At 45.1% G+C, this 13,350-nt stretch overlaps 1 protein-coding gene across 1 annotated transcript in view; it reads right to left on the bottom strand.

The window, feature by feature from the left end:
• LOC143925079 (contactin-associated protein-like 5) overlaps positions 1–13,350 on the bottom strand; it is a 591,832-nt gene that overhangs the window by 21,663 nt on the left and 556,819 nt on the right. The window contains exon 20 of the mRNA XM_077449666.1: positions 7,006–7,224. Coding sequence (XP_077305792.1) covers positions 7,006–7,224 — 219 coding nt within the window. The remainder of the gene's footprint in view (positions 1–7,005; positions 7,225–13,350) is intronic.

Raw genomic sequence — 13,350 nt, 5'->3', positions numbered from 1 at the left:
TTATTATGTCCACTGACACCAATACTGGTGGGTTATTATTGTGGCCACTGATGCCAATGTTGGGGATTAATTGTGTCACCACTTGCTGGGGGTTATTATTGTGGATACTGACACCAATGCTGGGGGCCATTATTGCAGCCACTGACACCAACGCTGGGGGTTGGTACTGTGGCCACTGACACCAGTTTTGGAGGTTAATTTTTGTCACCACTTGCTGGGGGTTATTATTGTGACGACTGACACCACTGATACCAACATTGAGGGTTTTGATTGTGGCCACTAACACCAATTCTGGGAGTCAATATTGCAGCCACTGACACCAATGCTGGGGGTTATTATTTTGGCCACAGACACCAATGTTGGGGCTTAATTTCACGGGCACTAGCACCAGGTGTTACTGTTTGGTTGCAGTCACTGACACTATCACTGGGAGTTATTATTGCGGCCTTTGAAGGTAAGCCCTTGTACACACGGTCGGACATTCCGACAACAAAATCCGTCGGATTTTGTCCGAAACTGGTGTTGCATACACACGGTCGGACAAAGTTGTCGCAAAATCTGATTGTTCGTAACGTGATGACGTTATTTAGTTACGATGGGACTACGTTCAGGCTAGTAGCCAATAGCTTTGGTCTAGGAATTTGATCTGAGCATGCGTGGCACCTTGTCCGATCAGAATTCTCTACAAACAATCGGACAATGTCCGATCAGATCATGTTGTCAGAAAAATTTTATATCCAGCTCTCAAACTTTGTTGGTCGGACATTCCGATGGAAAAAGTCCAATGAAGCCCACCCACGGTCGGATTATCTGACAACGTGGTCCGATTGGACATTTTCCAGTCGGAATGTCCGTGTGTACAAGGGCTAACACTTGGGGTTGTTTCTGTATCCACTGACACGGATGCTGGGGTTATTTTAATCACACTTATACTTAACTGATTGTGGTGATACCCTGCAAAAAAATGTAGCAGGAGTTGAGGTGCACTACACCCATTAATTTTGAGCAGGCTGCCTAAGTTGATGCAATGGACCTCAACGCACCCTATTGTGTAGACCTCTCGAAAATGTTGGGTGCTGCACTTAAGGTCCTCATGAACTTTCAAGTAGACCACCACTGGATTAGAAGTCCACCTCTGTGGACACAAATCCAGCAAAGGCTCAACCCATATCCTGCTGGCTGCAATAAGCAGACGTTTGCTAAAGACAGATATTTCACCTTCAGTACAGAAAATTCTGCAGCTCACGTAAAAAAAAAAAAAAAAAAAAAAGAAAAAAAAAAAAAAAAAAGGAGCGTGTCTATAATCTGATACCATAAATTATTGTAATTTCAGTATTTACACTCTCCCTGGAGATTTCCTTTAATGACACACAACAGGTTGGACACGTCGGTGAGTTTAGATATTGAAGTCACAAATTCCTTCTCACGTCCTTCCCCTTCACAGCGGTCCTGCATAATCCTAGCCTGCCTTTCAGCGACATTTATATCTGTCGGAGTAATTAGCAATGTACGGCATATTTCTGCATAATTATGTGGCTGCGTCTTTCACGGAATAACCTCTTCAGATTCCCCACCAGCTGCATTACCCATATTACACCTCTTCCCAACCCCACCACCCCTCTTTCAGCCTCTTCCCACTCTTATAAAACCGCTTTAGTGGGATCCGTCTCTCAATAATGATAGTAACTGCCTATTATCAGAACTGTCCATTGTATCGCTGTACCGAGGTTCTGGGCTAAATTTATCACACTTGGATTTAAAAATATTGCTACAAAATGTAAGCATTGGCAAATGGTATTTGTGATCTAGTGTGTTAAAGAGACCCTGTCACCAATGAAAAACAATACACCATCTGTGCTTGGTTAGCTGCTTTAAAAGGCAGGGGAGACATCAGGGGTCTAATAGACACCTGATGTCTCCAGAAAGAGCGCCTGTCACCTGCCCAAAGCTACCACAAGGGGGTTTGTGATGCCTGCTAACATCTGCTATTATTTGTAAGATTTTAGTAGATAGTTTTCTGATCCATAAAATATGCATAAACGTCTCTACACAATCAAACCCCCAAAGTTTATTGGTTGTCAGTGAACTGGGTAGAAATGATCAGTTTCCCAGTTGAAGAAGTTTGAGGATTTGTAGAAACATCAGGGATCTATTATACCCCTGATATCTCCCCTGCCTTGCCAAGCAGTTAACCAAGCGTGATCAGCTGCTTTGGAAGGCAGGGTATAATAGACCCCCTGATGTCTCCATAAAGAGTACCTGTCATAGGCCCAAAGCTATAACAAGGAGGTCTTTTAACATCTTTAGATGTTTGCAGTGCCATAAAATATCCATCAAAGTTCTTATAGAACCACACTCCCTCCAAATCTTGAGAAGACTGCAAGGGATAGAATTTGGCAAGTTTAAAGTAGTTGTAAACCCATAGGAAAAAAAAAAAGCAACCTGCAAGGCAAAGGCACAATGAGCTAGTATGCATAGCATACTAGCTCATTATGAATAACTTACCTGAGAACGAAGCCCACGAAGCGGTCCTCTGTCTTCATGTCTGCCGCTGCCATGGATCCAGGAGTGACTTACGGGTCTCGCTGCTCCGGCGCTGTGATTCGCCGGAGCAGTGATGATGTCACTCCCGCGTATGCGCACGGGAGCCGACACTCGCAGCGTATCACTGCAATCTGCGGCCTGCCCAGTGCGCCTGCGCGCCGTAGACAGCGGTGGCTGTCTTTTTGGAAATATCTCCTAAACCGTATAGGTTTAGGAGATATTTCTTGGCCCTACAGGTAAGCCTTAATCTAGGCTTACCTGTAGGTCAAAGTGGTTTGAAAGGGTTTACAACCACTTTAAGGGGTGTTAAATACCACCTCAAGGTAAATATATGCATTAACTCCCAGTGTGCAACACAGCTGGATACCGTGTACAGAGAATTCAGGGCTGGTGTCTATTGGTTGTTAGTGAATTGGGTAGAGAGATCCTTTTCCCAGTTGGTGAAGGGGGAAGTTTTGTAGAAACATCAGGGATCTGTTAGACCCCTGATGTCTCGCCAGCCTTCCAAAGCAGTTAAACAAGTATATTTTGTGCTTTGTTAGCTGTTTTGAAAGGCAGGGAGGACATTGGGGGTCTAACAGATCCCTGATGTTTTTTTACAAATGTTGTAAAAGATTTGTCTCTATAAAATATGTCCCCATAAAAAGTACCTGCCCAAAGCTATCACCAGGAGGGTGCTTGTTAACATCTGTAGATGTTTGCAGTGCCAAAAATACACATCAACATTCATATGGAATCACACCCCCTCCAGCATTGAGAGGACTGCGAGGCATAGAATTTGGCAAGTTTAAGGGGTGTTAAATACCACCTCAAGGTGAATTTATGCATTAACTTCCAATGTGGATACCTTGTATGGAGAATTCAGGGCTGGGGTCTATTGGTTGTCAGTGAACTGGGTAGGGGGATGGGTTTCCCAATTGACGAAGGAGAGAGATTTCTAGAAACATCAGGGATCTGTTATAGCGTTGATGTTTCCTTGCCTTCCAAAGCAGTTAAAGTGGTTTTAAACCCTTACAGACCACTTTGACCTACAGGTAAGCCTAGAGTAAGACTTATCTGTAGGTCCAAGAAATATCTCCTAAACCTACACGGTTTAGGAGATATTTGCACAAAGACAGGCACCGCTGTCTACGGCGCATGAGAAACAAAGAGGAAGTAAACCTATCAGGGTTTACTTCCTCTTTAACCAAGCATGATCGGCATTTGGGTCTATTACGCCCCTGGTGCCTTCATAAAGCGCGCCTGTCACCTGCCCAAAGCTATCACAAGGGGGCTTGTTAACATCTGTAGATGTTTGCGGTGCCATAAATATGCACCAACATTCCCATGGAACCTTACCCCCTCCAGCATTGAGAGGACTAACAGGGATAGAATTTAGAAAGTTTAAATGGAAACCTCAAGGTGAATTTATGCATTAACTTCCAGTGGTCAACACAGCTGGATACCTTGCATAGAGAATTTAGGGCTCAGCCATATTGGTTGTCAGTGAACTGGGCAGAGAGATCAGTTTCCCAGTTGACAAAGGGTGAGGATTTGTAGAAAAATCAAGGATCTGTTATACCCCTGATGTCTCCACTGCCTTCAAAAGCAGTAATCCAAGCACGATCAGTGCTTGGTTAGCTGCTCTGGAAGGCGGGGGAGACATCGGGGGTATAATAGACCCCGGATGTCTCCATAAAAAGTTCCCTGTCACCTGCCCAAAGCTATCAAATGGGGGCTTGTTAACATCTGTAGATGTTTGCAGTGCCAAAAATATGCATCAACGTTCCTATGGAATAACACCCCCTCCAGCATTGAGAGGACTGCGAGGGATAGAATTTGTTTAAGGGGTGTTAAAAATGCATCCACACCTAGTTTTCAGTACAGCTGGATACCTTGTATAGAGAATTCAGGGCTCGGGTCCATTGGTTGTCAGTGAACTGGGTAGAGAGATCCATTTCCCAGTTAAAAAAGGGTGACGATTTGTAGAAACATTAGGGATCCATTATACCCCTGATGTCTCCACTGCCTTCCAAAACAGTTGACCAAGCACAGATTGTGTTTGGTTAGCTGTGTTGGAAGGAAGGGGAGAAATCAGGGGTCTAAAAGAGGTCTGATTTCTCCATAAAGAGCACCTGTCACCTGTCCAAAGCTATCCCAAGGGTGCTTGTTAACATCTGCAGATGTTTGCAGTGCCATAAATATCCATTAGCGTTCTTATGGAACCACACCCCCTCCAGCATTGAGAGGACTGCAAGGGATAGAGTTTGGCAAGTTTAAGGGGTGTTAAATACCACCTCAAGGTAAATATATGCATTAATTCCCAGTGTGGATGCCTTGTATACAGAATTCAGGGATAGAGCTTATTGGTTGTTAGTGAACTGGGTAGAGAGATCGGTTTCCCAGTTCACGAAGGGAGAGTATTTGTAGAAACACAACAAATCTTGTAAGAGGTTACAGAAGAGTGAACCCCCCTTTTTAGTCCATGTGGGAGATAACCTCTGATATTTTAACTCATATGAGTCCACAGTGCCCACTGTCCTAATTTTTAAGCCCTGATGAAGGACCTTGGAACCCACTGAAATGTGATGGCACTTTCGTTATTCAATACCTGTAGGACAGAAATGAGAGCTGCCACTGCATATTTTAGAGGTTATCCTCATCTTTGCATCAATATTTAGCAAATTGTTGACCTGGAACAAGTATGGAGCTAATAAAGTCAGAATTTCTGTTGTGACCCATCAGTGAGGCAAAGAATAGATGCCAGAAATGTAAAAGGAATTTGGAAAATTGGAGATGCAATGTTTTTATTTTGACAGGTTACCTTTACAACAGTGACTCAAGGCCTCAACTACAACCAATGACATCACCAAAGGGCTGCACATAATGTTTATTATATGTAATACTGGGGAAGACTGTCTGTAGACATATCACCAAAGATGATCTGGTGGACATGCTACAGATGTGGTTGGAGATTGGAGACATGGTGCAGGACACAGAGTCTGGGAACATGTTACAGGAGACTGCCAGAGAGCTCTGCCATTGCAGCCCCTTTATGAATCAATGCTCACTGCTGAGGTCAAAGGGCCACATGTGGCCCTTGGGCTTAAGTTTGGGCATCAGGGGTACATTCAATTTCAGGCCAAAACTTGTAATTTTTTTTTACATAGTCATGAACTAGGCAGCAAGACATCTGTCAAGACCTGGATGCTGGACAGCTCCCTGCCTGATTCATTAGACCAGTGGTCCTAAACCTCAGTCCTCAAGTACCCCCGACGGGCCATGTTTTCAGGTTTTCCTTTACTTTGTACAGCTGTTGTCAATCAATATCAATGACATGGTATTGATAAGAGCTATTTTATCTAAGGGAAGTTCCCAAAACATGGCCCTGTCGGGGGTACTTGAGGACCGAGGTTGAGAACCACTGCTTTAAACGACCTTGCCTTGTGTTTTGTTTCTTTTGAACCTTGAACTCATTACTCCTCCCATGAGCTTCCTAATTAACACAGTGGTGTAGTGGTTAGCACTCTCACCTAGCAGTAAGAAGGGTCGCTGGTTCGAATCCCAACCATGACACTACCTGCCTGGAGTTTGCATGTTCTCCCTGTGCCTGCGTGGGTTTCCTCCAGGTACTCCGGTTTCCTCCCACAGCCCAAAGACATGCAGGTAGGTTAATTGGCTTCTGTCCAAAATTGGCCCTAGTATATGAATGGGGACCTTGGATTGTGGACTCCTTGAGGGTAGGGACCAATGTGAGTGTGCAATGTACAGGGATAGGGACAATTGTAGAAACTCACCCAGGTTGAATTGGATGGACTGGTGTCTTTATTCAACCTTACAAACTATGAAACTATGAAGCTATGCCTTGGCAATTGCTGTTTGCCAGATTATTGTGCTCTCTGTAGCCATTCTCTTGCTCTTGTCACTTCTGCTGCTGTCCTTATCTCTGCTACCACTTGTTACTGACTCTTGTCATGTTCCTCTACTATGCTTCTACTTGATCCCAACCTGAAACCACTTGTTACTGACCTTTGGCTTGTTTACTGACTACGACCTGATCCCTAACTGCTATATCTGCTACTAGACCCGGCTTGCTTACTTCTTGCTGTGGTGATCCTGAGGACCGCAACTTGATACTAACACACAGCAAATACCATCTCCATTATCAGGAGCTCTGGTGAATACTGGTTAGTGCTTAGACCCCACACCTCGGGGGAGCCCACATCATCTGCCAGGAAGGTCTGCTTGAATACCTATCTTGCTGGTTGGTGGGATTCGCTCTACTGCTATAGCTACTGGCCTCTGATCCTGACCAATGACCATGGTAACATCAATGGAGGACTTTCTTCCCTAACCTGAGTATGTACACCTACAGTACAACAATTGCTTTTTGTAGATAGGCATCTCCAAACATCACCCTAATCTCACAACATTTGGACCAGTCTGAGGGTCCAGCAGAGGACAGGGTAATCTGGTACTTACCTGAGGATGAGTATGTTGTGGTAATGGTGCTGAGATCGCTTTCGGTGATGTAGCTACAGTTACATTCTGACAATGGCCCGACGACTGTGACTGGGGCTGTGCTGGGGTGTCGGAGAGCTGCTTTCAGGGGAGCCACTTGGTTGTACTGGACTGAAGAGAGGCAACCGACAAAACCAAATGCGTTTGCTCTGGAGACTTCTGGGTCCAGTCCGGGGTTATCTGTAAGACAGGAAAGTTCAGAGGAGCAGAGCTTAGATATGACCACCATTTGTATTAAGAGCTTATTGACTATTAAGATTCTTAATTGTGAGTTTCAAGTCACAAAAATGTTGTCGAAGTTGGAGAGATTTCAAGAAGGTGCAGAAGTCTCAGGATAGAAGAAGAGGACGTCAGTTTTCCAATAAAGCAGAACTCCGGCCTTCCCTTCAATCTTGCACAGTTGTACCGGCTCCTGCCCTGTACTGAAATGGCTTACTCTGATTTCACTGCACACTGAGTTTCTCATGATGCGCGTTAGAAGCTGCAGCAATTCAGATAAGCCCGACCTCATTTCCTGGCTGGAGGACATCCAGGATCATCTACTCCATTCCTCCTCGAACTGACTATCCCTGCACACCCCCCCCCCCCTTCTTCATTCAATGGATTTCAGTTCTTTCAATCACTGAGTTTATGAATCACATGTGGGCGTTACCTAAGGTGGTCTTTATACAAAATGAAACCTGCCTAGGATTGCCCACTCCTCCAGTCTGACACCTACCCATCAAGAAATTCTGATATTATAACTCCTCCAAAGAGCCAACCAACTGCTTCCATCAGGGCTGAGGGTTCCTGAGAAGATTACTGATGCAGGGTGCTGTGCTGTTTACAGGAAGCTATATACAGCACCCTTTTAGCCCATAGAGAAGCACAGAGACCCAGTAATGATGTCACTGGCTCTAAAAGAAGGAGTGTAATGAAAATGGAATGGTTTCAATTAAAAGTTCCAATAATATGTTAATGAGGTGGGCGGGAGAATCCAGGGAAGGCAAAATGCAAGTAGAGTAAACTTCAGCATTAAACCTTGCCCACACAGAATCTATGCAGGGCCGTCTTTAAGGCAGGGCAAAAGGGGCAGCTGCCCTGGGCCCTGTCATTGTTGTGGGGCCCAGAGCAGCTGCCTCACACTTGCCAACTATCCCAGTTTAAATTCCCTTGTCCCTTGAAGTTTTAGTCCTGTACTGTGTCCCGATATCTCAGTGTGAAGCGCTGATACTAATGCTGCCCAGCTCTGCGCTATTGTTGTGTACAGATGACTCACCTGCAGACCCTGTGTTTACATGTAAATAACCAGCATTCATATGTAAATAGCAGCAGCATTACTAAGCAAATAGCTGTGGCCAGCAGCATTGATATGTAAATAGAAGGTGGCATTCCTATGTATATCATGCTCCCCTGCAGTGAGGAGATGATGTCCTGTAACCTCTAGCAACAAATCAGTGAGCAGTATTATTGTACAGTAAACTCTAGCAACCAATTAACAAGCAGAAATCATTTTCTGTAACGTCTAGCAACCAATCAGTAAGCCATAATGTGTGTTGTAACCTCTAGCAACCAGTCATTAAGCAGTAATGATATGCTGTAACTGCTGGCAACCAATCACAATTGCTGCCTGATCTGAGACAGTAAACTGATTTTAAGTCTAGCTGCTATTTATTGTATGTCTCAGAGCAGGTGGAGAGTGAAATTGCAATGGGGGGGGGGGGGGGGGGGGCAAGAACATTTTTGCCCTGGGTCCAATCAATATTAAAGACAGCCCTGCATCTATGACAAAAAAAATAAAAATAAAATGAAAATACCATATATATATAAAATATAACAGGATGAAATGCGTTAGCCATTCTGCACACTGTAAGTGGCACATACCTACAAATACGGAGTATTGTTAAAATATTTCTAAGCAAGAAAATAACACTTTTCAGCAATTTCCTTCCTCTGATTATCACAGGCATACACACATTTAATATTCCTTATTGAAATTCTAATTTAATCAAAGAAAGATGAAATATGAATAGCAGACCTACAAGATGGCACCGTAAGAGAGGTTGAGTGAAAAAAATAATTTGCAATACACTGTATTGTTAGATCCCTGCACCTTTCATTATATGTATCAGTGTGAAAATTCATCGTGGTCTTGTAATTGGCATGGTGAGACGGCTTTACAGCGTCGGGGTCCTTTGCCTGAGCTTAATGAAGATATTTCAGATGCAGAGTTTTGAGCTGTAGATCATCCATTCCCAGCCATGGTTCCCAGAGGTTGCTGGAGGTCCCTTGAGCTGGAGCTAATCGACCTCATATACTGTATGATGGTGCTTTCAAAGATCCAGGAGCATCATCACTTGGCAGGGCCAGTAGTATGACACCAATCATCTTTAAAGTTATAGTCAGAAAGCTAATACAGCTAATGCTCATTCCTGTGCGTTAATGCTCACTTTTGTGCGCTAATGCTCGTGAACATATATGTACCAGCACACAGGCGAGCTCGGGCTAGTGTGCACTGAGATGTTGGTGCCAAGCTGCCAATTTAAAGGAGATCCCGGTGTGTGCTAATGGCTGGATGTTCTTCAACTTCCCAGTGATCCTTGTTCCTGTGTTACTGCTTTGTTGACTGATCATCCGTTGCTGACCTGGCTTGTTCCTGACCTTGCTCTGTGGATTCTAGATACTGACCTCGGCTTGCCTCTGATTATTCTCTGCCTGCTTCCCTGGTACTGACCTCGGCCTGCTACTGGACCTTGCTCTGCCTGCTTCCCTGGTACTGACCTCAGCCTGCTTCCTGACCACGCTGCTGCCTCACCTTGTATGACCCTGTCTTACCTTGACTACGTCTCTGACCATGGCAATCACCTGCTTCTAATCTGCTGGGAACCCGTGCTTCTTTGAGCTTACAGCTACCTGTAAGGGGGGCATTCTTCCTACTGACCACAGATGTAATGAGAATTCTTTGCACTGCCCACCAATCTAAAGCCGCGTACACACGGGCGGACTGTCTGGCCAACTTAGTCCGTCGAAACACATTTCAGCGGACTGTCCGCTCGTGTGTGGGCTTCAGCGGACTTTTTCAGCGTGCAGTCTGGCGGACTAAGTATTTCGGAATTTCCGTAATATTGTCCGTCCAACTTTGGTTTCAGCGGACAGTCCGCTCGTGAGTAGGCTAGTTCGACGGACTAAGTATAGCGCATGCTCAGAAAGGATTTACACAGCGAAAGGTTGCATTGCTGTGTATTGGACTTCCTATTTCTAGTCCCGTCGTACGTGCTGTACACGTCATCGCGCAAGCTTTCGACGGACTGTTGTTCATCCGTGTGTGGTCAAGTCCGTTCATTCGAAAGTAGGACGGACTGTCCGTCGGATTGTCTGACGGACTAAGTTGGCCATACAGTCCGCCCGTGTGTACGCAGCTTAAAGCGGGATTCCACCCTAAAGTGGAACCTCCGCTGATCGGAACCCCCCCCCCCCCCTCCGGTATCACAATTGACACCTTTCAGGGGGGAGGGGGGTGGAGATACCTGTCAAAGACAGGTATTTTCACCCACTTCCGGGCATAGACTCCCACGGGAGTCTACGCCATTTCCTGCCCTGCCGCGCTGTCTGCTGGGACACACACGGGTCCCAGTGACAGCGCGAAGATCTCCTATTGCGCGGCGCGCGCATGCGCAGTAGGGAACCGGGAAGTGAAGCCGATTCGCTTTACTTCCTGATTCCCTAACCTCGAATGGCGGCGGCAGCAGCCGAGGCCCGAGCAGTCGATCGGCCTCGGCTGCCGGCATCGCTGGAACCCGGGACAGGTGAATGTCCATTTATTAAAAGTCAGCAGCTGTAGTATTTATAGCTGCTGGCTTTTAATTATTTTTTTTTGGGCGGAATCCCTCTTTAAGAGGCATTCTTCCCACTGACTCTGAAAGTATGTAACATTCTTTTCACTGACCACCAATTTAAGGGCATTTTTCCCACTGACCACCAATATATGTAGCATTCTTCTCACTAACCAATAAGGATGAGCCGAACACCCCCCTGTTCGGTTCACACCAGAACCTGCGAACAGACCTAAACTTCGTGTGAACTTTAGAACCCTATTAAAGTCTATGGGACTCAAACGTTCAAAATCTAAAGTGGCAATTTTAAAGGCTAATATGCAAGTTACTGTCTTAAAAGGGTTTGGGGACCCGGGTCCTGCCCCAGGGGACATGGATCAATGCAAAAAAAAGTTTTAAAAACAGACGTTATTTCAGGAGCAGTGATTTTAATAATGATTAAAGTGAAACAATAAAAGTGTAATATTCCTTTAAATTTCGTACCTGGGGGGTGTCTATAGTATGCCTGTGAAGGGGCGCATGTTTCCCGTGCTTAGAACTGTCCCTGCACAAAGTGTTATTTCTGCAGGAAAAAAAGTATTTTAAAATCACTGACGGCTATAATGAATTGTCGGCTCCCGTAATACAGAGAACACTCAATGAGTGTTCTCTGTATTACGGGAGCCAACAATTCATTCATTGATTAAAAAAAAAAAAAAGCGTGGGGTTCCCACTGATCACCAATGTAAGGAACATTCTTCCCAATTTTTCTTTATTAAAAGTCTTGCAATCATTAAGCATAAAATCACAATATATAAATATACATAAATATATACATATTTACATAAATTAAAATAAATATAGCAAAACTGCTCTCAAACCCAAAAAAAATAAAAAATACTTTACAGCAATAACATAAATCCTATTACGACTCACACCATTACACCAGACATCAAACTTGTGAGGTTAAGAAACAATCCCGCACCTATTATGCATGCAGCCCTTCTTCAAAAAGAAGATACTAACCAACAAAAGCTAAGGGAGTGAAAGAACCAGAAAAAGAAAAGAGCTCCTCACCCAGAGATGGGCAGTTCACCAAAGGCAGGTCTGATATTCCTCCACGCCCTTATCCAGACTGCCCGAGGCTCCCTGCCCTTCTCAAGACCCCGAATTTTCCCAACCTCACCCAGAATATCGTGCACCACCACCTCAACAGAGAGGACTTTCTTCCGCAGGGTAATCTGGCACCGTGCATTCCATGTGAAGTAACGGACAACTATACTAACTAAAAACAGTGTATCCAAATCAAAATCCCAGTGAGTCGGGAATGCCCCATACACCCACTCCGCATAACTCATGCGATAGAAAAAGGGGATGCCTAGAGCCCTCCCCACCCTTTTATACACCTCTATGTTAAAGGGACACTGGAGCAAAAAGTGGTCCATAGACTCCACTTTACCAACACACTCCGCTCTAGGACAATCCCGATCATCCACAGGGCGATGCTTCAAGTTCCCTCTCACATAGAGCCTTCCATGGAAGGCGAGCCAGGCTTGATCCCTAAACTTCAAGGGGATTCTTTCTAAATTGATTAAACGCAACCCCTCCCTCATTACAGAGCCTGGGCAATCCCTTAAGGCCAGTGACACACTGAAAGCAGAGCCCAAAATCCTCTTCTCCAGAAGCTTTCTGGGGAGGGACTTGATATCCTCCACTGTCACCTGCCACTGCCGAAGTATTTTCAGACACGGGGCAACATAAGCCGGGAGCTTGCCATGTCGGACTCTCAGACTTTTCACTGGCCCGCCATCTTCCCAGCATCGCAGAAAAGGCCTAAAACAAGATTGAAAAATACCCACCCATCCCGGCGGGTTCTCTGCTAGCATGTTACCAAGATTATACTTTAAAAACAGCAGAGAAAAGAAAACTATTGGGTTGACCATTCCTAGGCCACCCTCCCGCCTAGACAGGTAAGTTACATTGCGTTTGATCAGGTTCAGCCTACTTCCCCATAACAGTTGGAAAAAGCAGCTGTACACCCTTGCATAGAGAGATACTGGCAAGATACAGACGAAGCTGACATATAAAAAAATTGGGACCAGGTACGTTTTGATCAAGTCAACCCTCTCCCTCAATGAAAGCTTCCATTTCTTCCAGCTTGCTACTTTGGCATTGGCACACACCAACCTGCTTTCCCAATTTCGATGACCATAGTCACCAGGACCAAATTTGATGCCCAACACTTTAATTTCCTGCTGGGGCTCTGGGAAGGCATCCGGAAGTTCGAAGCTTTCACCTTCATCACCCATCCAGAAAACTTCACTCTTTTCATGGTTGACTTTAGAACCAGAAGCCTCCGTGTACTGCTCTATCATAGAGACCACCTCCTGCGCCTCCTCCGTTCCAGAGACAATAACAGACACATCATCGGCATAGGCCACGACCTTCAAAGGTGGCACACCAGCAATGCCCAAAGGCACCCCGCACAAAGATCCACTCTCTAGCCTTCTTATGA

The sequence above is a fragment of the Lithobates pipiens genome, unplaced genomic scaffold, assembly GCF_037356315.1.
Source record: "Lithobates pipiens isolate NorthernLeopardFrog02 unplaced genomic scaffold, aLitPip1_a1.2 Scaffold_22, whole genome shotgun sequence".
In the NCBI taxonomy this organism is placed as follows: Eukaryota; Metazoa; Chordata; class Amphibia; order Anura; family Ranidae; genus Lithobates; species Lithobates pipiens.
This window is presented reverse-complemented; position numbering and strand designations above follow the sequence as displayed.